The sequence below is a fragment of the Plectropomus leopardus genome, chromosome 18, assembly GCF_026936395.1.
Source record: "Plectropomus leopardus strain MGB_pleo_1.0 chromosome 18, ASM2693639v1, whole genome shotgun sequence".
NCBI classification, from domain to species: domain Eukaryota; kingdom Metazoa; phylum Chordata; class Actinopteri; order Perciformes; family Serranidae; genus Plectropomus; species Plectropomus leopardus.
This window is the reverse complement of record NC_142193.1, coordinates 2,845,233-2,869,325: the sequence shown is the minus strand read 5'-3', so window position 1 is coordinate 2,869,325 and position 24,093 is coordinate 2,845,233. Positions and strand designations below refer to the sequence as shown.

The window sequence follows — 24,093 nt, the reverse complement described above, 5'->3', positions numbered from 1 at the left end:
TTTATTGACTCAATTCAGTTTTTGGCTATTCTAGCAGCATGGCTGGAAAAAGCATTGGTCTGTTGTACAGTCGCTCTCTAAGTTCTACCACTTTGGTGGACTGACTTCCATTGTAAAGTCATTCTCTGACTTTTCCTATAATATCAATATTAATATAAATATGAACTCTATACATTTGGGATGGATTGCCATGATGTTTGGTACGGACTTTGTGCCCTACACATGATAAACTGTAATAATTTTGATTTAGTTTATGTTTAAAAGATCAGATTAAAACTTGCATTTGTCTAATACAGTGGTTTATCACCAAATATCTGCAAAACAAATTTTATTCCCATAAGTCTCAACTATAATTTCTTAATGAGCAAATATTAGCACGCTAACTAGAGCTGAGCATAATTCTTTGACAAAATAAGTATGGCTACCATCCAAGTAAATTTGTCAATGTCCAACACATTCTCATCTGAGCTTGTCAAATATCACTGCATGCTCAGTGTCATATGACATGCTAGGTATCCTCCTTAATCTGTTGTTGATGTTCCAGGATGGCATGTCACTTGTTAAAAGCACTGTCTTTTCAAAATAAACGTACAGTGTCAGTTAAACACCTCGTATTTTCTGACATTTCTTTGTTCAACAAAAGCATGTGGCTAGATTTCTGAAGACACATCATGGTTTGGCGTAACATTCATACAGGAAGCAAACAGCAGACTAAAGAGTGCAAATCCAGGGTTTGTTGGACCCATCCACCCTACCTCCTACCTGCCATGTGGGGACCTTAAGCTCCTTATATCACATCATTACCGGCAGCAGTTTAAATTAACGCCATCCATCTGTGTATCATACTGCCACAAAAGGTCTCATCCGACCGTGTTGTAAACTAATGTCGTATGCCGGTGTATTATGCTGCTGGGAAAAGTTGACTTTGGCGTTGGTGTCTGACACCAAAATCACTGAACAAGCAGCAATATTTGACAAGTTGTGAATGAGAATGGGCTGCTATTTCTATCAATCAGCTTTCTAATATATGATAAATATAGCAAATCCCCATCGATCAATGTCAATTTCAGGCTTAAAATACCAATTTACAGCACCCACTTCCGGTTAAAGCCCCACCCGTGTTTGATTTCAAACTCTGCCCGTTCCATGGACAGATATAGATAAAGACAATTTAGTTGGTTTAACACTTACTTATGGTGTGCTGGTTCATCCTTAATGCTAACACACTAAGATAGTAAACATCACCTGCTTATCATCTGCATGTTAGCTTTATCCCTGTGAGCATGTTAGCATGCTGATATCAAAGCACAGCTTCACACAGCTCCTTGCTAACTCTGTGTGTTGTTATTGACTCAGTGATAACAGGCAATAAAAGCATTATTTCTTTTCAAAGGAGTGTGTGGGAGCAGCAGATGGCTGAGTATGACATGACTCTGGAGCTGGAATTACTGCTGTGCAGATGTACATAAGACTGGATTTATGTAGACAACAGGTAAACATGGAGGTTGAGTTTAGTTTGCATTATTAGCATCAACAGTGAGTTTATAAAAGAACAGATGAGGCAACTGGCCTTCTCTCTGGGGCTGCTCTGACCTGCTGAAAGTGGAAGGCTACCACTACTGGAAAATATGCTGTTGTTTTATCTTGGGATATATGCTGGTCTTTCCTACAACATTGGCTAACGTTACCCACAAGTAGCAATAATGTTTAAAAGAAAACATTCATTGCTTTGTCCTGGAACCCCTCTCTCTCTCCTGAGCATCCATTTAATTCAGGTGTTTTGGATCTGGATATTCGTTCTCCACGAAATTCAGCCTCTCTCGCCCTTTGGTGCATGTTGTTGTTGATGTCTCACTTTGGGTGAATGCTGTACTTTAGCTTTATAGCGTGAATCTTGTCTGTCCTATTTTCAGGTCACTACTCATGTGGTCATGTGGCTCAGGTCCTATCTATTTGGTCACACCTGGAAATGACATTGACATTATGACAACTTGACATTATCCCAGATCCATATTCTTCATAAATGCGTGAAGATTATTTATAATCTTGTCATAGTCTTTGCCCATACTCTAATTATACAATATATAGTTGGTGCATTCGACATCTCTTGTTTGTGTGAGTGTCCCTCCTCAGTTGCTCTTCATGCGGTTTGTTCCTTCTTTTTTTTTTTAATCTTTATATCCTGATCCAAATCAAGAGTCTAAGGACATTAATATTAACTTCTGACATATCACCCAATAGAGTTTTCCCCTGTACAAGATGGGGCCACAGAATTTAAAAATAATTAAGAATTAAGTTATTGTTATTGTTAAACTTAAGTGTTGCACATTGTTAAACAAAAATTTACATTTGTATATTTCATATGTACCATATGAAAGTTTCTAAGTGATGTAATATATAAGCTGACAATACCTACCAAGCTGCATATATCTGCAGAACACTATTTGAAACCAGCAAACAGCAACACTGGTTGTTTTAGGCCACCTGTAACAGCATTTCCATCAGTATTTGTGGCACCAAACCTTGGTGTTTTTTCACTGAATTTTACTGCATATTTTGTGCCACCAAATGTGGGGGTTTGGTTCAGCCAAATCTGTCTCTAACCCTTTACCAAATGTTTAAACCGAACCACACGTTACAGGCTGCCCTCACAAACTGTGTTTATGTTTTCCTACGTCAAGTAATGCACCAAAATTCATATGTACTCCATGTATTTTAAAAAGCTGCGATCATGTGACCAATGGACACATGGGAGTAAACAAGGAAGAAGTCCCAAGCAGACTTGTAGTAGCAGGGGTGGATGGGTCACAAAAATCTGGAATCTGGAGACTTTCCCACGGAGATGCTTGTTTAAAACTGTATCAAATTTGAGTGAACTCTGAGTCATTTTAAGGTATGTTAATCTAAACCTAACTCTAACCCTAACCTCACCATGTTTCCTTCCCTATACCTTAACACAGTAACTTTTAATGCCTAAACCTAACCCCCATAACTGTGCGTTTTTTTACGCAGCCGTAAATTGAGAACGTGATGTCATTTCTAATTTGTATGACATCATGCGAACCGTTGTATGTGCATTTAGGTGGGATATCGCATGACCATTTCTATCAGAATAAGTTCCATCTTGACCATGATGTTGTTGAGAAATATAAAGTTTCAATGAATTTGGGGAAGCTGTGGCTCAGGAAGTAGAGCAGGTCGTCCATTGATCGAGAGGTCAGAGGTTTGATCCTGGCTCCTCTGATTGCATGTAAAAGTATCTTAGGGTGACATACTAAACCCCATATTGCTCTTGATAGCTGTTCCATCAGTGTGTGAATGTTTGAATGTTTAAAAAATGAGGTGGCACCTTGTATATATATATATATATATAATATATACGTGCAGGGCAATTTACAATTTACTGCATTTGCTACAAAATAATGTATAATGTAACCAATCCAGAGTTTGCAGAAATGTACAATTCAAGCTTTTTTCTGGCAATTGTGTTGCAGACTGATTGACACACAGCACATCCTTGTACTGTGATATAAGAGAAGCATATAATATTAAGCAGTAGGCAGGGGCAGGCAATATATTGCAAACATCAAGTATAAATTGTTTCGTTTTTATAGGCCACCGGTTTTTTGATCCATTTGCTCTCCTCCATGGCTCTCTCTCTTTCTCACAGACACACACACAAAGTAGGGCTTTTGCAGAGCTCCAGACTGTGGCACTATTGCGATTTGCAAATGTTATTAATACATGAACTGCAGAGCTGTTAGTTTGTTTCCAGCTTAAAGTCTAACTTAATGAGTGGTAGTGGCGGTGGTGTGAGCAGGTGAGGCATGTGTTTGTATTGTCACAACTCCAATTGCAATTTAGTCACATTTTTGACCATGGTGCACCAGTGTGACTTGCAAATATTAGTAATATATGAACTGGAGAGCTGTTTTGTCCGTTCACAATGAATGAATCCACATGATTAAACTGCAGTAGTTAACATTAGTTTTAATGAATGAATGAGTTTTAATTGAAAAATATTGTGATATATATTGTGTGTCATGATAAAGCCTTAAAATATTGCAATATTTTGTATATATTTTAAAGCCATATCGCCCCCCGACTGCCCCAGCTGTAGGACAAGTTGTTCACTGTATTATTGTTAGTGGGTTTCAGTTTGTGTGTTTGTGTGTTGGTTTTCAGTGTGGATAAAGCTTTTTAATTGCAAAATAAAATTGAGTTAAAACTCTGTTTCAAACTTTATCTAGCTCATCCTGCCTCCTTTTTTTCCCTTTCACCCAGGGACTTATTAGCTGACTGTTTGTCCCCAAGACATCATGCAGTGATAACCCTTACCAGGCTACAGCCTCAAATGACACTCACACACACACACCAAAGTGTGCATGCCCACTTAAACACTCATGTGTAATCACATGCTAGTTACACAGGGAAACACAGTACAATTTCCAGCCATCACTGTCGGCTCCAACAGGGAAATGAGCTGTCAGAAACATGGTGCTTCAGAAGTGATGGCGTGATTACACTACAACTTTGCATGCAGATAGAAGGGGGAAGGGGGTCACGCACTTTATCATGTGAGATTGCGCTTAGAATTTGATCAAACCGGTATAACCACAAACAAAAAATACAATGTAGTAAAAAGCAGACAAGCAGTTAGTAAAACAAACATATAGAGAAGCCGGGCCAGCTGTGCGCTGTGACAAGAGAGCACTTACAGGAAAGTGTTTCTTCAGCAGATGGAGATGTTTAATTTTTTTGAGTAGATTCAGTGAGTTAAGGCTAATGTGGAAGTAGTGGATGAAATGGCATCTGGGCGAGACGCCTGCCAAGCTGCAGACCACCGTTCAAGGCCAACAAACAACAGAAGTGGTTGCTGGAATCGTGTCTCCAAAACTGGGTATTTTAAGCCAAAACAAAATCTTGTCCTAGCCATAACCAAGTGTTTTTTTGTGCTTAAACCTAACCACATGTTAACCACAGCACTGAAGAAACACAGTATCAATGTATCTGCTATGCAGAAGTGAAATGCATGTGTTGTGCTTTTTAAAAATGTATTTATTTTTATTTTACTCTAGTGATTGAGTTGCAAAATCTTCAAGAACCACAAAATTGTATCTTGCATATATTTTGCATCTATTAGCCACTTCACTACATCACCAGTGTTATTTACATTACCGCTGAACATCCACGAAAAGGGAGCAGTCTTTTTTCTATATAATTTGGGTGAAAGGTGATGACAAATGAGAGGAGAGAGCTGTGATCCAGAAAGCTTCCAGTTCATTGTCAGTACCTTAACCTTTAGCTGCATCCCAGTACCATCCTTCAATATGTCATACGCAATAAGTGTATGTAAATTCTGATTTAGATGAAGAGTGTGACATACAAATGCCGCAGGGATGTCGGGGAGTTATGAAACCCCACATGGCTTCAAAAAAATGTCAATCATGCAAAATGTTCACTGGCAATTTTGCATAATACACTCTAATTACATAACAGGATGAGTCACTGACCCCAGGCCGAAGGATTCAGATTGTTATGGCATTGTCTCTGAACTGCGGCACTTTGTTGTTGTTGTCGGTGGTGGTGGTGTGTGTGTGTGTGTGTGTGTGTGTGTGTGTGTGTGTGTGCGTGTGTGTGTGTGTGTGTGTGTGTGTGTATGTACGTGCTACATTCAGTAAAGAAACCTGAAACCGGACTAAAGATGTTGAACACTGTAAAACACGGCGTGCTCACAGGAGTACAGGTGCTGCTGGGTAAAGATCGAGACAACTGTCCACCTTATGTGAGACACAAAGATATAAAAATTAATCCGGCAGTAACTGAACTAAAGAGTTGAATTTAATACCTGAAAAATAATGAGATAATAATGAGGAGCAGCCAAGGCAGGAGGAGAAAACACGAGGGACATCTTGTGAACTGACTGAGAAAGACAGAATGAGGAGTGTGTGTGTATATGTGTGTGTGTGACGTCGCTCGTGGGTTTCTGAGGGGACCTTCTGAAGCCGGCAGCTTGGGTTTACAGTGGCTGCTATTTCTGTCAGATACAGAAACCAGAAAATCCTAATTTGGGCAAAGAGGAGAGGGAGCCTGAGTGGAAGCGAGGTGTGACGAGGATGTGGCAACCACCACAGGAAACTGTGATAGGCTCCGCTGCCTGTAAAATATGCTTCTTTTTAAACCTGAATATCCCCTCTAACATCCACTCCCACAAAAAACGCCATATTTTGAAGGTTGCAGCCAAATATTACCGCCATGCCATACACATGTAGAACCTAAACAACAGAGCACTCTGAGGTATGGATTGTTTAAAACAGTTTAACAATATGTTTACTGAGTTTTCAACACTTCATAAAAAATTACTAAACATGTACGCATACGCACAAATATTTTGTATTGTAATAAATAAACTCAGACACATACATAATAATGATCAAACAATATCGACCCTTAGGGACTGTGTGTTGGGCTTTTCATTCTTCATTTTTTTGGATCATTTTGTCTATGTTCATGCGAATGGCATAAATTGTGGCAAGCTATTTTGTTTAATCTTGGATTTTCCAACTCAGCTTTTACAATAACTCTAAAACACACTGTAAATAAAGCTTACCTAAGATTTTTTTATTTAGTACGTACCTACTATCACTTTATGTGATCTGCTTGTTTTATTACTTTTGAGCTTTTTTTGCTTCATTGTTATTGACCTTTTTTATTTGCATTTTCTTCATGCCTTGTTTATTTGATTGTTCTAGACCAATCTCTGTTTAGCATGTGTGTTAATGTTTATATATATATATATATATATATATATATATATATATATATATATATATATATATATATATATATATATATATATATAATTCCCTGCCTTTGCTTTGCCTGTCAAAGCACTTTGTAAACAACAGTTTTTAAAGTTGCTACATAAATCAAGTTATTACAATTATTATTATACTGTTACACACAAATAAATGCGCCATTGAAGCCCATTTAAACTGCAATTTTTGATCCCACAGCCATCAAAGCATAGAAAACATGCATTGTATTATTTCTCAGTGTCATTCTGTTTTTTTCCTTAGAATTTGTAAATTTTACTATTTACTAAAAGCCAAAATGAGTGAGCCTAAAATGTCCTTGAACAGGTTGGGATAGACTGACCAGAAGTACGGCCTGGGGCTGAAAAGAAAACATTGAAATCATAAAGAGGCAGGCCAGTTTACGAATGGGGAATTCTACAGAATCTAAATGTCTGTCTCACAGTTGCTTTTATATTATTTGTACAAGCCAAGGTAATGTTGTGATCAAATTAGGATATCAGAACATCTCCTCGGGGCCTCGGTGAGCTTAGTGAACCATTTTTAAAATGGAGTTGACAAATAGCATCCTGAGCTAGTAGGCATGCAGACATTACAGAGAGGATTATGACTAAAAAGGCAATATCATCTGGAGCACAAATGCTTAAACATGCACAGTTTAATATCATCCTGTGTGTGTGTGTGTGTGTGTATGTTTGAAAAAACATTTAAGTCAACATCCTCATAACATCAGGTTGTATCCATTTTCCTCATTTGCTACTAAACAAACACAAAATACCAGCTGCGCCCTGTGGAGCTATGCAGTCATTTATCAGACACATTGTTTTGCTCTTCCATTTCTCTTTTTTAACATGCAAGGCCACTTCTCTTAGCAAACTGTGACAGTTTTGAATGAGAGTTTTGCAACCATTCAAAGCGCAAGAACTGCATCATTTTAACCCTTTGACACCTGAGCAAACTGGTTTGATTTCTTTCAAGGGCATGAGATGAAGAAGGCAGTGAGCAGCTTCACAAGAAATGGCCAAAGAAATAGCAAGAAATTTATCAAGAAAACAAACAAACAAACAAGAAAATTACCTGAAGATAAGCAACGAAAAGTAAATTAGCTTAAGAAAGTGCTTTTTTTATAATATCATATAACCCCCCCCCACATTATCAGATTATTCCTTGTCACTTTTTACTTCCAACTTCCAGTTCATAACGTGTTCAGATGGCACCTGTTGCAACCTTACATCCCCCCACGCATTTTCACTCTGAACTCCTCACATAGTGACGTTCGGTCGGGCTACCTTCCACGTCAACCTATGATGTTTTAGGTATCCTTCCCATGTCAAGCTATGACGTGTCGGGATGCCACTACAGAAATGCACGTGGTGGGATGACATTATGGTTGGATGACGTAGCCTGTTGCCGTGATGTCAACAAAAGCACTTGTGGTGGGATGAAGCGGCACAGCCCCTATTCACACAACAGAGTGGACTGTCATGATGGTTGGGATTAGGTCCCAAAATCACAGATGTTTCAGGGTAGGGAGCAAGGGTACATGGTAAGATGTAAAAAAAAAAAACCCAAAAAACACACTCACATACACACACAGGACGTAAACTCCAAACACAAATATACACACACACACATTCACAGAGGACGCGAACTCCAGACTTCAGACGCATATTTATGAATGACCAATAAATCAGAAATTCGACCTCATCAGCTTTTTTTTGGAAATGAAAAGAAAGGTTTGATTGTTGAACAGGCATGTCATAACAGTGAGGCCCAGACAGTGTTAGCTAGTGGGTGTAGTGCTGTCAGTCACAATGAGAAGGATGAACCTTCTCATCACTTGCCTCAATAAAATCCATTCAGTCCCGTGGCCTGTAACCGAGGCATTTTGGTGTAACAAAAACACATCAATGCAGCATGTTTCTGCCGGCTAGCCAATTAGCTCCATGTGGTTAAAAGTTAGAGATTGATTGATGAGTGGATGTTGCGATGTTATTGGTTGAAATTGAGTGGTACTAGCTTACATAAGGATATGTTTATATGTTTATTTAGGTGCACAAAATGTCCAACATTGTGATCTATGGTCATTGTGACTTTATAGTTATTTGATTTGTGTGTGTGTGTGTGTGTGTGTGTGTGAGTGAGAGAGAGAGAGAGAGAGAGAGAGAGAGAGAGAGAGAGAGAGAGTAGCTTTTGGTTTTGTTGTAAAAGAAATTACCATTTAATAGGTCGAATGAAACCTTCAAAAATGCATTGAACGGACAGTAACTTTGACAGCAGATGCTAAAAAGAGTAAACTCTCAGTTATGTGCCTGTATAGACAGAATCAGACTTTTAAACTGTTTTGAACAAGTTAAGAAACAGACAAGCTGTTATTTTGAATATCGTCTGTCTTGTATGTTATAATATTTTAGCAAAAGTCTCTCTTCTTGAACAGAAATGTTTCCAGTCCATTCCAGTTTGCTGTTTTTGGACAGACATTTAACAGTTAAGGCCATTCAGGGGCTTGATAGACATAAAACCTCCCATTTTTGACAGGCTTTTAATGTGAAACATCTATAGGTAGTGTGAGTTTCATCAACAGTAACTCAACAGCATTAAAAAAGTAAAAGTGATTACATTAGTGAATGGAAACCATACTTTTGCTGAAAAGAGAAAGTCATGACTGTTGCTCTGATTTAATTAATGCTGTGCTAAAATTACGCTGAATTTATGATGTGATCAATTAGACTACAGGTTTTAATGCCACCCTTTATTTGAAAAGCAATGAAAATTTCCATTTATGTGCGAATTTTTTTTGCGACCTCTTTTTTAATATAAGGTTCAATTTTTCCAACTTTTAAGAGAACTATTATTATTTAAAAAATGTCATTGTAATCAGGAATTATTGAGTAATGGAGAAGGTGTCTGTGTGGATAAAAGCTATGCCAGTTGTTTGGCAAATGGCGTGTGTGTGTGTATGCGTGTGCATTTGTGTGTGTGTGTCTGTGTGTTTGTTTGTGTGGCAGCAACATAAAGATGTGCCCACAGGATGGAGATGGAGGAGAAAAAGCAAAGAGTAGAAAAAAGGGAGCGTGTCTTAAGTCGAACAAATGGATAAAAGGCAGCTCATAGCCTGCAGCCATGCAGTTGCAGTGTTCTGCTTCATCCCATAATATGGGTTCTCTCGCTCTCTCTCTCTCTCTTTCTCTCTCTCTCTCTCTCTCCTTCTCTCTTTTACACCCAAATGACAATGCATATTTTCTCACGGTAGAGGCTGTGGTGATGCAAATCCAGTGGCGCACTGCAATCTTTTCCCCAAGAATGAGTGTGTCTCGCAGTCTGCTGCTGCCTGCTCAGAACAGATCGACAGCTTCGCTCACCTGTAATCCACAATATTTGGGTCACAGTGTTTGGTGAAGGCACACCTGCATAACAACAATAACAACAACAACAACAACAACAACATTAATAATAATAATAATAATAATAATAATAATACATCATTGATATAGCACTTTTCAAAGCAGAAGTTACATGGTGCTTTTACAGGACAATAAAAGCAGATATAAGAAGCAGAGTAAAAACAATAAAGTTACTAATAAAACAGAGCTTAACAAAACATACCAATAAAATTATGATATTTAAACAGAGTGCTTAAATAAGAGATTAAAATGCATAAATTATTTCAATACGTAAATGTGTATAAATATATGTGTACATAGTCAAAGCGAATACAAGGGAAAATTCAAGCTCTAAGCAGCTGCGAAGGGGCCTTGCAGGTTTGCACACGTTGGGGTACTGTCAGTACATTGCTCTATGCAGCATTGTTTCTTGTTAAAGTCAGAAACTGAATGTAGGGATGAGATGGCATTTACTGTGTGAAGTGGCAGCACTGGACTTGGTGTAAAAGTTTTTACCACTTAGGTGTGCACTATTTGGTGCCAGAGAACACGCAGTTATCTACGTCATATCAATTGCTATTGATATTGTCACACAAGGCCTACTTCCCTTTGCCAGTAGGTGGCACAATCACTATTACACCCAAATGGAATGCTAGTTTCTTCAGGTCTGGACTCTTATGAGATATGCAACATTTCAAGCAGTTTGGATAATGTACAAGTTTCAGCAAATACCTGTTTCGTGGCAAAAAAATGCATCACCACGGCAATGGGTTTTTAATTAAGCCTCCCAGTTGTCTCAAGGAGGCATCATCAAGGTCTGAAGGCTTCAGTTTTACCACAATTGAGCTGACATTTGATTGGGCCAAAAGTGGAGTCACACCGTCCGGGTTGGTCACCCTAGAAAGACTTTTCCCCACTGACTTAAATTGGGCAAGATGCATCTGTGAATTAGTACATTATTTTTTATGAGCACCAAAACACCCATGAAACGACTCATTTCACTATTGAGATTTAAACCATCCAGTTTGATGACATTTGGAAAGTCTAAATGATCTGCAAGATAATTTTTTTTAGATGGCCATTCAAACTAGCGAAGCACTACACCAGAAGTCAGTCGCTCTGGCGGCGGAAGTTACACACTCAGGCACACTTGGCCGCGCTCGGCCGCCGTAAGTCTCAACTACGCATGCTCTATGGGCCAGTAAGTCTGTATCCAGACTTTCTTTAATAAATCCATGGTTAAGAGGCGTACATTAAATTAAAAAAATAAAAATAAACAATCATGTTTTATTGCCAGTAGGTGGTGCTATGACTGTAACTCAGTTTTGGCATGCAGATGTCATGAGACCAGGACTCTTATCAAGCATGACAAATTTTGGGCAGACAGGACAATGTATGCTCAGTGCATATTAAATTCAATATGGCTGACTTCTGGTTAGGTTTACATTATAGCCCCTGAGGAATTTTTTGCATGTCCTACTACTACTACTTTTTATTTCATCTAGGTGAAATATACTGCCAGGGCTACTTAATTTACTTATTTAGTGCTACTGAGACATTTTTTAACACCTGAGCCAAAAATCTGTAAAATATCAACATTTTCACCACTTGTGATGTGCATGTAAAGTTTCTTGAGTTTTCAAGTATCTTTATCCCCTCAAAAATGCGAATCATTTGCATAAATAATAATAATTCCTTCAATTACAAGTGTGCCTTCACAACTGCCTGTGGTTGGTGTTTGGGCCCGAAAAATCCAAATACATACAAACATATTACACACACTAAAACAGAAGACCTTTTATTTACCAAATCAATTTACTGAAGTGGGTTTTAAAAAGTTTTTTTTAGAAGAGTTAACTGACTCTTGTGGGCAGACAATGTAGGCAGGATCCCGGCCTCATAAGTGATGAAACCAATTTTAAAATCATTCCCGAACTTCACTGGCAGTCAATGCAGAGAGGTTAAAATGTGAGTAAAGAGAGATCTATGACCAGTCCTTGTAAAGAGCTTAGCTGCTAAATTTTGGACAAGCTAAAGATGAGCCAGGGCAGTTTGACAAAGGCTGGTGAAAAGTGGGGGTGGAAGTAACAAATAACTATTACTCTTATTACTGTTACAAAGTCTTGCTTTTGTGTACTTATTCTTTTCTTGAGTATTTTCAAAAACTAGTAATTTTATTTGTACATCAGTACTTTTAATCACTGGGGCGCTACTTTACTGCATTTCAAATTGTATCTGTTAAGAAGTTAAAACAAAAGTCACATGAAACCATGCGATCATCTGTCTGATTTTGGCAATGTTATTCAGTTGAAAAAATCGGGATGAGCTAATTTTTTGACACAGTGTTTGCATTGTTGTGGGGTGGTCATGGCTCAGAGGTAGAGCAGGTCACCCTCTAATCAGAAGGTTGGCAGTTCAATCCCCTGCTCCTCCAGTCAAAGTGTTCTTGGGGAAGATATTGAACCCCAAATTGCTTCCGATACTGTGCAATTGGACTGTGGGTGCATATGAATGTTTACCGACTAGCATGTGACACCTTGTATGGTAGCCTCAGCCACTAGTGTGTGAAAGGGTGAATGTGACATGTAGTGTGAAAGTGCTTTGAGTGATTGGAGCTATGCAAGTACTGTCCATTTACTGTTTCAATTTAGGGTCAAATATAACTAATTAAAATTAGGGTGCAGGTGGGCCAATACACTGGAGATGTAAGGTAATAAGGCATGGCACGTAGCTAAAAGTTTCTGTGTTTGCTCAGTTCAAGGCTTTCTGTGTGGACAGGTGTTGGTTTTCTCAAGGTGCCCTGGTTTCCTCACACTGTCCAGTAACACAACGGTTAATTGTTCACTCTAAAATCTTTTGAATTTGAGCATGAATGATTGTCTTTCTCTTTGTGATTAGCTGGTGATCTGTCCAGATCCACCCCATCCCTTGCATATTATCAACTGGGATAGGCTTCGGTTCAACTTTTTACTTTTATTCCACTCTTTTCAACCAGCTGAAAAAAAAGCACAAACAAAGATTGAGTAAATCTCAGCAGCTCTGTAGTAACTGAGTACTAAATGACTACTCTGGTGACTTAAATGACTACTCTGGTGACTTTCTTTCTATCTATCTGAAGGCAGCGGTCTTAAACAGGAGTGATGACACATTGTCGACACATGATCAGACTAGGCAGAGTTGCTGGTAAAAATTTGTGCAACAAGACTGCTGCAGAACTGCAGAAACCTCCGTGTTTGTCCTTTTTAATTAGTTAATGTGACTGCAGTCGTCGCTGCGCTGCAGGGTTCATGAAAATAGAGAGGTTAGTCTCGGCATTTTTTTTTCCGATTTTAAGTACGATGTCAAGATCATTACAGCAGCTCTGTATGAGATACCAGTCAGGGCTTTCATTGGAAGCAAAATGCAACACATGTATTTTTGCCTGAACAATTGAATGCATTTATAAGACAATCACAGTTTGAGAGAGTTTGATTTTCAAATGGCAAAGGTACAAGTCTAACTATGACTACAGATTTAGTTGGCAAATTGAATTCAGCTTGCTAAAATGACAACCGATGTTGCTGATTTAAGGGAGTCCAAATGATAACTTAGCAATTACAAGTTGCAAACAGTTAAAAAAATGTAAAGCTTTTGTCAGCAAATGTTTATTTGCAGATTGATAAGACAATTTTCACTGAAAAATGTCCCTGTCTTTGTTTTCTCATATATTGCCTATTTCAATTGGAGTTGGCCGAACCTAAAGGTTGTTGGGTTAATAATCGACTTTGAGGATGCATCTACCAAAACACCAACAGAGTGAGAAGTCTCTCTCTAGATAAACAATCGATCTGATCTCATCCCATCACAGCATTCAGAGCTACACAGTTAAATGTAAATGACCAGCATCTCTCAGATAGTGAACGGTGGTTGGATTTTCCCAATGTTATGTTTAGAGTGGCACTAAATTGATTTTACACATAAAGGTCAGTTTACTCGTCACGGTGAGTCCTACTCAGTCTGTGCAAACAGATGTATAATGTCTTCTGTGGCTCTGCAGGACCTCTGTCACAGCTGAGAATATAAGGCATGGCATTGCAGAATATAAAGTGATAATGGAAAGCCTGTGTTGAGTTCAAAAAAGGTTATTGTTTGCTCAACCTGGTCTTAAAGAAATACCTGAAATGATCCGGATTTGTTAAAATGGCATTATGTAGTGGTGGCATGTAATGTGTTGAAATGACATGCTGGCACCACTGAACAGAGCAAATGGAAAGTTAATTTGGATCCTTTGCCATGGTGGACACACAAATTCCATCGTTCAGTGATGTCATGCAGTGGGCAGTGATTAATAATGACTAATGACTCCAATAATGACTCCATAGGAAATATAATAACCAAGAAACTACTACTGCTTTTACCCAGGAGACCGCTATTTGTGTCCTATGTGAAACTAAAAGTCAATGTGGATGTCTTTTAACTTCACGTGCTTAGAACTTGTACATAGTTACGTGATATTACATGATGTAATCCTGTCACTTTTTGACATGATTGTTTCATAGTGTTTGATAACAATACTCTAAAGCTAATCAAGTAATACTGGTGCCTAAACCCAACCATAACACCCATATACATAGCAAATGTACATACTTTTATCCCCCCGATTTTTTTTTTTCTTAACCTAAACCCAACTGTGTCATCTTGTACGTAAGAACATAGTTATTTTAATCAAAATCTAAACATAACCAACCCAACCGCACTGCCCTGTAAAATAACATAGTTATTTTATTCGAAAACATTATATTTTTCTAAACCTAACCAAGAAGTTTTGGTGCTTAAACCCAACCATGCCACATGGCATGTAACAAATATAGTCATTTTATCATTATTATCAGCAATCTTTTTTTCTTTTTTTTTTAAACTAACCAATTATTGGTCCCTCAACCCAACAGTGAGACTTATTTATATATAAAAAAATATTTTTCTGAACCTCAGCAAGTTAATTAGGTGCCTAAATCCAACTGTGTCATCCCATATGTAACAACACAGTTATTTTAACTAAAACCTAAACCTGACCAACTTTATTGCACTGCCCTGTAAACACGATCTTTTTCAAAACCTAACCAAGAAGTTTTGGTGCCTCAACTGTGTTGCTAACTATCTAAGAACATAATTCTTTAAATCAAAATCTAACCTAACCTAAACCCAACCTGTGTACAAACATAGTTTTTTTTTTAGTTTTTTTTCTTTAAAATACATTCTTTTTCTAAACCAAACCAAGCAGTTTTGTTGCCAAAACTCAATCCTGTCACCCCGTATGTAACAAATGTAGTTATTTTATCTGAAATCAAGATCTTTTTCTAATCGAACCATGTAGTTTCAGTGCCTAAACCCAACTTTGTCACTTTATATGTAATAAATGTAATTATTTTATCTAAAAAAAATAAATGAAAATTTCCAAAACTTAACCAATAACATGATGGCCAAACGGTGCGGCTGATTTCAACACAATACATGGCACTAACACCTCATGCTGTTTGAAAACTATTGTGGTCATTTCAACTCTTTCTGTGAGATCTCATTATGTTTACTAGGTAGTAGTTGTGTCCTCATGAACACATTAACATTATGGGAAGTGTAGTATCCAGTGTCTCTGGTGCTTGACCCAAAATAGGGACTAAAAATACAGATTGTCTCGGTCTTTGCCTCTTCAATTATTTTTTCTTTCCTCCCCCTGTTCTTCTCTAGTTCTTTTTTTTCTCCTCTCTTTGAATTCCCTAAACTATTTAAGGAGCTACAATACTAAATCACTGGAGTGTACCTTTAAGCACATCATATCATTGCTTTAATAGCTCTGAATAAAGGCTGCGGGGTCCAGAGCTGAGACACAACTCATCCTCTTTGCTCAAGCAGATATCAAATCATTTTTTCACTGGTCGACATATTGTCATCATTGGTTGCTTTTTTTCATTTCTGCTAAGAAACAAAGCTACTCTCAATGAATATTTGAATTAATATTAAAAACAAAAAACAACAACATAGTAATACTGCATCATCAACACTAAATGTTGGCTGTCCAACTTTTCATGTTGTATTCATATAATTTAATATTTCAATTCATGTTTTTTCTGCAGTAACAAACATTGAGGTAAACGTTTTAGGAATCATTCTGCCATAAACTGTATATAAAGATGCCAGGCCCAAACTTACCCCGCTTTTATGATTTTTGGTTAAAATATTGGGCGTTGCCATCTTGTTATGGTGATCCCCTTTGTGTAGAATTTAATAACTCATTAAAACTGAACTTATCATAAAAATGATCAATTGAACAAACATCAGGGTGATGAGAATTACCTTCAGTGACAGAAACCACCTTTGGGAACATTTTATTTGGCATGTACTTTGAGTTTTGAGTTTGGCCTATGACCCATACACTAACATGGAGGGGTGGGCTTTATGACCTATACTGCAGACAGACACCAGGGGGCGATAGAGACTGAAAAAAGTTACACTTTGTCACATTTTCCATCTTTATATACAGTTTATGTGTACCAGCTGTTTATGTTCTGAGATGCCTTTACCATGTTGTCCACATATGCACATGGTGGATGACATAACATGGTCCTTGTTTCACAACAGCACATGGCAACCAATGCAACCATCATGATAGTCAGGATTAGGCAACAAAGTCACAGACAGTTAGGTTTAGGCAAAAGACACACATTGTGAAGTGTAGGAAAAAAAACAAAAACAACACTTAAATCCAAACAGACTCCCACATGAAAGTCAATTGTTTGTCGGACAATCCACCTCTCCATTCGCCTGCCCTATAGGCACACTCACGCTCCTTATATCAGAGAAGATTGAGAAAACTAACTATTAACTATTAAAAAAAAAACAATGCCTACAGATTTTTAAAACTAATTTTCTGGTTATTTTCTTGTACTTATTACTAATAGTGCCATTTTTTTTTGTTATTCCCACTTTTGTCACTTATTGCATTCCACAGTTTCCCAAGAAATCAAGCCAATTTGCTCAGTTAAGGGCTAACATATCATGAAGACACAGGCTGACCTGTTTCTTCTTCTTTCTTTTTTTTTTATTGTTAACAGTTTGGTATTTTTGCATGACTCAAAAAAGTTTTCCCAGCAATATGATGGCACTTCAGAGAGGGAGAGGCTCCTATTGTGGCTGCAGTCAGCATCCTGATCGCCTCCAGTAACACATGTCAGAGAACTTCAATTCATCAAGAAGAGAGAGAGAGAGAGAGAGAGAGAGAGAGAGAGAGAGAGAGAGATCAGCATTTTGTGCAAGAAAAAAAAACACTTGCACATACACACTGGACTCCCTCGCTCTCTCGCACACACACACACACACAGAGACAATTTTCTGCCTCCCTCACGCTTCAGCGATCGCAGTCGCACTGGCTGCTGGCTTGCCTCCACACACACACACTCACACACACATGCACGCATACATACTGAGTCAGACTCACACTTATTCTCTCACACACACTCTGAGTCACACACACTGCAGCAGAGCGGTCTCTCTTGCTTTCTCTCCCTCTCTCTCTCTCTCTCTCTCTCTCTCTCTCTCTCTCTGCGCGCGCTCGTCCCGCCTTCTTGCGAGCAGAAAACACTCGGGTCTCCATCGTACGGGACCGGCTGCTGCTTCCTTTGAAGCTCCATCTCTCTGCTCACACTCTACCAATCATTCTTTCTTTCTTTTCTTTTTTGTTTTCTCTCTCCCTCTCTCTCTCTCCCTCTCTCTGCTCATCCCGCCGCTCTCTCTCCCTCGCGCTCAGAGCAGGGTTGTGTACTGTCGGGGGTTTGTGTTTGTCAGCTAGAGGAGGGAACATGCAGCATCCTGGAGGAACATGCGTGGCGTTACCCAACGTGGACGCCTGTCCTCAGCTGTCCTGCGCCGCCCTCACCTTCATGTATTTACAGCAGGTGAGTGAGTGAGTGTGCATGTGTGTGTGTTTGCAATTTTGTCTCCATGCGTCTTCATCTTGTGTACATGCCATTGTGTGCTGCTGCTGCTGCTGCTGGACATGGGAAGTGGAGTGGAGCATGCTCCTACTTTCAGGGCAAAATCAGAGAAACACAAAGAGTGTTTGGATGTGTAGCATCTGTAAATGCGTAGTGTCAGTTTCTGCCAGTTTGAGAGGCATCAGTCCTTGCTGTCCTGCCATCAAGCTCAAGTGTGTACAGCTGATAGCGGGGCTCTCCTCCAGCTCTTTGGACATGGAGCAGGTGGATGTCTTCTTCCAGTGATGTTGACATCAGTTCATTGGGGACACTGTGGATCAGGACCATCCTGCCACAGTTTGTTTATATCCTATATGAGCATTACATTAATGTTAGCAGTGTGTTAATTTTTTCAAGGGGAAATATTCAAATAGTAATACTTTGTATCACTACATCATGGTGTTGATGGGTTCAGAACTCCTAATTTATTCTGATTTTGTCAGCTGGGACTGATAGTGTGACTCATGACAAGAAGTAACTTTTTTTTTGTTTTGTTAAACAACAACATAGGTCTTTGTTTTTGGGGAATTATAGATAGAACATTTGAATTCCTGTAAAGCATCTTTATTTTTATGAATGAGTGTGCTACTACAAGATAAAGGATTTTATTGTTGGGACTGTTGTAAAGTTTTTTTTTGTTTTTTTTTAACGTACCAATTATTACAGTAGTTGGGGTATGCTCTATTAGTACCCCACCCCCCGTCTAGGTTTGAATCACACTTGGACTGGAATGAGAACCATTTTTGAGGGGGCGAAGTATAGGTAAACTTTTAAATTTTTGCATAGCATCTTTATTTTTGTGAATGAGTGTTGCTCCTGTTAGGTTACTACAACATAAAGGACTTATCTTTAGGACTTTGGTGATTTCTTTTTAAAGAACCAATTAGTAATTAATTGTTATTATCATTATAATTATTTGGCTTATTTGCACTTATTGCATTTATGGTAAGTACAAGCAAAGAGTGACAGGCCCCCTGGTTGGGATCATACCTAGACTGCTGTGGTTATATAACAATGAGATGCATTATTGCTGGGATGAAATCTAGGTAAGCTTTTGAATTTCTGTATAGTACCCACAATTTTGTGAATGGGTGATGCTGTTAGAAGGCTACTGCAAAATCAAATTTCTATTTAAAGGACCAATCAGTAATTAATAATAATAATAATAATAATAATAATAATAATAATACTGATTATTATTATTATTATTATTATTATTATTATTATTTGGCCTTTTTTGCATTTATTGAAAGGTAAAACAAAGAGTGATAGGCCCCCTGGTTGGAATCATACCTGGCCTGCTGTGGTTAAATAACAATGAGATACATTTTTGTTGGGGTGCCATATTAGGCTACTACAACATTTTATTTATCTTTGGGACTTTTTTGATGTTTTGTAAGGATCAATCAGTAATTCATTATTATTTTGATCATAATTGTTATTTGGCCTTTTTCTCATTTTTTGAAAGTTCAGAAGAAGAGTGATAGGCCCCCAGTTTGGAATCATACCTAGGCAGCTGTAATGGACACAGCCATGCTATATTGGAAACACATTCTACTTAATGAGCTACTGGGCCCCAGTGAATTAGTGACCATATGCTTACACTTCAAAAGAGAATTGCCAACTAACTTAAAACAAGTGATGCAATTGGTAACACATACATTAATTAGGTTATCAAGTTTGATTCACACAAGTGCTTGCAAATGAGGTTAAAAAAAACTAATTCTGTTTTTGTTGTATTTTCTTGACAAGGTTGGTTAACATTTCTCTTCTTTTCAGTGTACATTTGAGGTATTTTCAGATATTTGATTAGTCTGATATATGGAAACTTTTTATTTTGCAATTTAGTTTTTCTCCCCTGATCATAATTGAACACACATTTACAACAGTGTTTATAATGCGGAAAAACTTTCAACAGCACAAGAAAGGATACATTACTTTACTTTATTGTTGTCCAGACTGTTGTCCCATCACTTTGGGAGTGTCAGTAGTGTCCAGTGGTTGGGGTTTTGGCTCTGGGTTATTTAACTGGACTTAAGCCTCTGATTCTTAATAATGTGCTGATCTTTACTAGTTTTGGTATAAATGAAACAAAAATGACCTTTTTCATGATCATTGTCAAATAAAGGTTTATTTGATAATCACTGAACTTTGACTATTTCTAAAAAGAGATCTGAAAATAATCCAGCCATGCTGATTTTTTTTTTGTTTTATCTTAAATTCCATCAAGTTAATTTGGGACATATTTAAAATTCAAATGCATTAGCCACTTTAAAGTTAAAATTTCCAAGTTTAAATTACAGATATATATATATATAAATATATATATATATATATATATATATATATATATATATATATAATCAGTCAGTTTTGCATTCAAGTACAGCAGTACCGAAAGAGTACAGAGAAAAGTATTTGTCAAATGTGTCAAATTTATATTTTATATTGCGTTTATAGACAATACATAAATATACTTATTTCCACTGAAAATGTGTTATAAAGACATTATCATTGAAAGGACGGTGTCTGATTATGTAAAATGGCAATTTACACTATGTAGCAAAATGGGTATCTTGGTACATCAGATGGCAGCCATCTTGATTTTGGTAAGAAACATCTACTTCCTGCATTTACTGATAATCCACTAGTGGGCAGTAAGTATTCACTAGATTGTATCCAATGGGTTTGTTAGGTAATTATTGATCTTGTTGATGATGTTGAGGTCTCAGAAAGTCATGATTCAGATATGATATAAATGGCCTTAAAGGGTTGACTGATTTGATTTTAATATTGGCAAACATGAACTTCTATACATTCTATGCTGTTCAGTGTTTTTATAATAAAGTGAGCAAATCATTGCATTATTTTAACAAAGGTATGAACGTCCAGGCTTGTTACAGCAGCCGTACGCATGGAAGCATTAGTGTAAGAGCATTTTGATGTCACATCAGTGGAAAATAGTTTTCAGAAAGATCAGCCTTTGAGTTTTTCTTACTTTTTTTTTTTTTAAATCAGTGCCTCACTGTTAAGGTCAGGATTCATTCTGCTGGTAAACTACGGGCTGACCCACTGTATTTAACACATGTGATGAGTTATTAAGGCTTAAACATATTGAGCCTGCTCTGTGCCAGGTGGATTTTTAAAAATAAAGTTGTTGTTTGCTCCGTCAGAGGAGAGAATGATGATTAATGATCCCAAGTCTTTAATGTTTTTCCTACAGTGTTTTCCTGCTAATGTTTTATTTACTGTCTCTCCTCCAAGTTTGTGTTTAGTTAACATTTTGAGAGTGTGTGTGTGTGTGTGTGTGCAGCATGTGTGTGTGTGTGGAATAATGAATACACAAGCAGCATTTCTCTGAATAAAGAAGCTGTGGAATGGAAACAGGATCTTGTTTGCGGGAGCAGTGTTTACACCCCGCAGGCTGCTGCTGCTGTACGCTGTCCTCATGTTCCTCGATCATTACACAACCCACAGATCAATCAGCAGCCGGGGTGCGGCCCAGTAGATGGCGCTACACTGTTACACATCCATCACCGTGTGTTCCATATGGTTTCAGACTGGTGGCAGGGACTCCGTGCTGTTACATAAAAACACCCGAGCAATAAAAGTTCCAAGGCGTCTGCAGAGCTCGGGCAGGGGGGCAGAGAGAACTGTAACACCATGTGTTAAACAGAAAATTCACATCCAACAATCAAACAATCACTTTATTGACCTGAGAGAGTGATTGGATGTACTGCAGTGATACTAAACATAATAATAACAATAATAATAACAATAATAATAATAATAATAATAATACATCTAAGTCAAATGCAAGCCAAATTCTGAGTAAAAATTTGAAGTCATAGGAAATATTTAATACATTTATTTGGTGCACATGTTACAGTCCCCTCACACAGATACATTTTGGCTTTGCTGATGAGGAAATAAATAAATGAAGCAAATGAATAAACAAATAATATAAAATCATACAAAATAAAATCAGATAGTGATAATAATAATAAGTATAATAATAATCATCATCATCATCATCATCATCATCATAAATCTAAATGAGTCAAGTGCAAACCAGATTCTAAATAAAAACATGTATTCATAGGAAATATTTAAGACATAGATTTGGTGCTCTTGTACCTTTTCCACACAGAGATTTTTTAAAAATGCAATAATAATAATACTAATAATAATTTACCCAAACGTCAAATATGCTTAATGTGTAAAATTAATAGAAGAAGGAAAAAAAAGTAAATTTAACAGTACTAGGAGGATGGGGTTTCAAATATGGGATAGTAGAAAGTTCCAGACAGAGGGAGCAGCAGCTGAAAAGATCCAGGTTTGGCACTAGTTCCTGGGGCGTCTGCATGAGCCTGGCGTCCCCGGGCCCTTGGTGGGGGGAGAGGACTACTGGAAGAGATCACAGGGGTTGGGGAGGAGGACTTTACTGTCAATATAAATTTTCTGTTGCAATAACTGAGTCTGGATGTGACAAAAGCATGAAAGAAAGTCAGGAAGTGAAAGTCTGAGGCAAGATTTTTGTAGTTAACTAAAATTCATCCAAAAACTAAACTAAAATTATGTCGTCGATCATTAGAACAAAATGTCGATACAGATAATCAGCAAAATGCCAAATATTGGCTCCAGTAATCAGCCAGGCCGATAATCGTTTTTTTCCTTGGCGAGGGAATGTTTGGAGATGGGGTACGACAATTGCCTGTATTTCGTATGTATTGTCATGTACTCACATGACCTGTGAATATATTCATGCAAGGCAGGCAAACATAAATAACCCCAAACTGAGAAGGTTGTCAGTGTCAATAAGAGCAATAAAACTGGTGAGTGCTTTCGTGGAAGAGGCAGCGTGGGTCGCTCTCACACACTCGCCTCTGGCTGAGGCTGCGTCCTTATACAACAGTGCAGCAGTGGTTTGTGCTCTGACGCAACTTTCTGTCTGTGTGTTACATGGCGATGTGTGAGTGACGGGCTGCTCTGTGAGGCTCAGGTACAGTCCACTCTGTGCCGGAGCTGCTGCTTCAGTGCAGCTCTAACTTTTGATGTCGGGGAGATGAGTTCCACCTGGAGCTGGAGTGCCACAATAAGACTGTTTTACCTGAGATCTTGTCTGAATATCCAGACGTATGATCATCATTATACTCATGCAGCTGAATTTTTTTAAGGTTGAATGAATGTGTATGAACATTTTGAACACTTGGTTTCCAGCATTGTGGTGATTTTTGTAATGCACTCATTTACTGTAGAAATGTATTCATGTAAAGGAGCGCACAACGTTAGGACAGCATGTGAAAATAAATGATAATATAATGGATTATAATGCAGTAAGGCTCTCAGGCGTTCTGGATCACTTTGGGATATAAATTCTCCCGTAGATCAGCTTTACTCATTTAATGTTATCCCTGCTGAGTCAGCACACGTGTAGCATGATTTACTCTTCAGTCTGTAATAGCTTTTATGTGTTATCATGTTCACAGAGAAAGGAAAAAAGAAAAAAAAACCTGAGCAAATTTGCTTGATTATTTTCAAATAATGGGAAAAATTAAGGCAATAAGTAACAAACAAAGACATGACACAAAAATTAGCAAGAAAGTACCCTGAAAGGTAGAAAAACAAAACAAAATGTGGAAAAGGTGGGTAAAAATTGTAAGAACTCTCTAACATGGTTTTATTTATGTAATTATGATAATTATAAATATGTTTTGTTCCCCCCAACACAATTTCATGTCTAAATTCACCTTTAGGAGAATGTGCTTTCAATCACATTTTCTATGTAGTGGATTTAAATCAAAGCAAAGGTGATTTTTGGACATTTCACATGTGAAAAGGTAAATTCCCTTTCCATCTTCTAAGTCTGTTGTAAATTATATTGAACTT

General features: G+C 37.8%; 1 protein-coding gene across 7 annotated transcripts in view; it reads left to right on the top strand.

The window, feature by feature from the left end:
* Nucleotides 1–24,093, top strand: part of rbfox1 (RNA binding fox-1 homolog 1) — a 338,256-nt gene that overhangs the window by 161,102 nt on the left and 153,061 nt on the right. Inside the window, exon 1 of one of the 7 annotated variants that reach the window (XM_042505384.2) lies at nt 17,597–18,126. The exons of 4 other annotated variants lie outside the window; for them this stretch is intronic. In XM_042505384.2, the coding sequence (XP_042361318.1) occupies nt 18,031–18,126 (96 nt within the window). In that variant the 5' untranslated portion in view covers nt 17,597–18,030. Of the gene's footprint in view, nt 1–17,596; nt 18,127–24,093 lie in introns of those variants that run through there. 2 more of the 7 variants (XM_042505391.2, XM_042505383.2) reach the window with 2 other exon arrangements.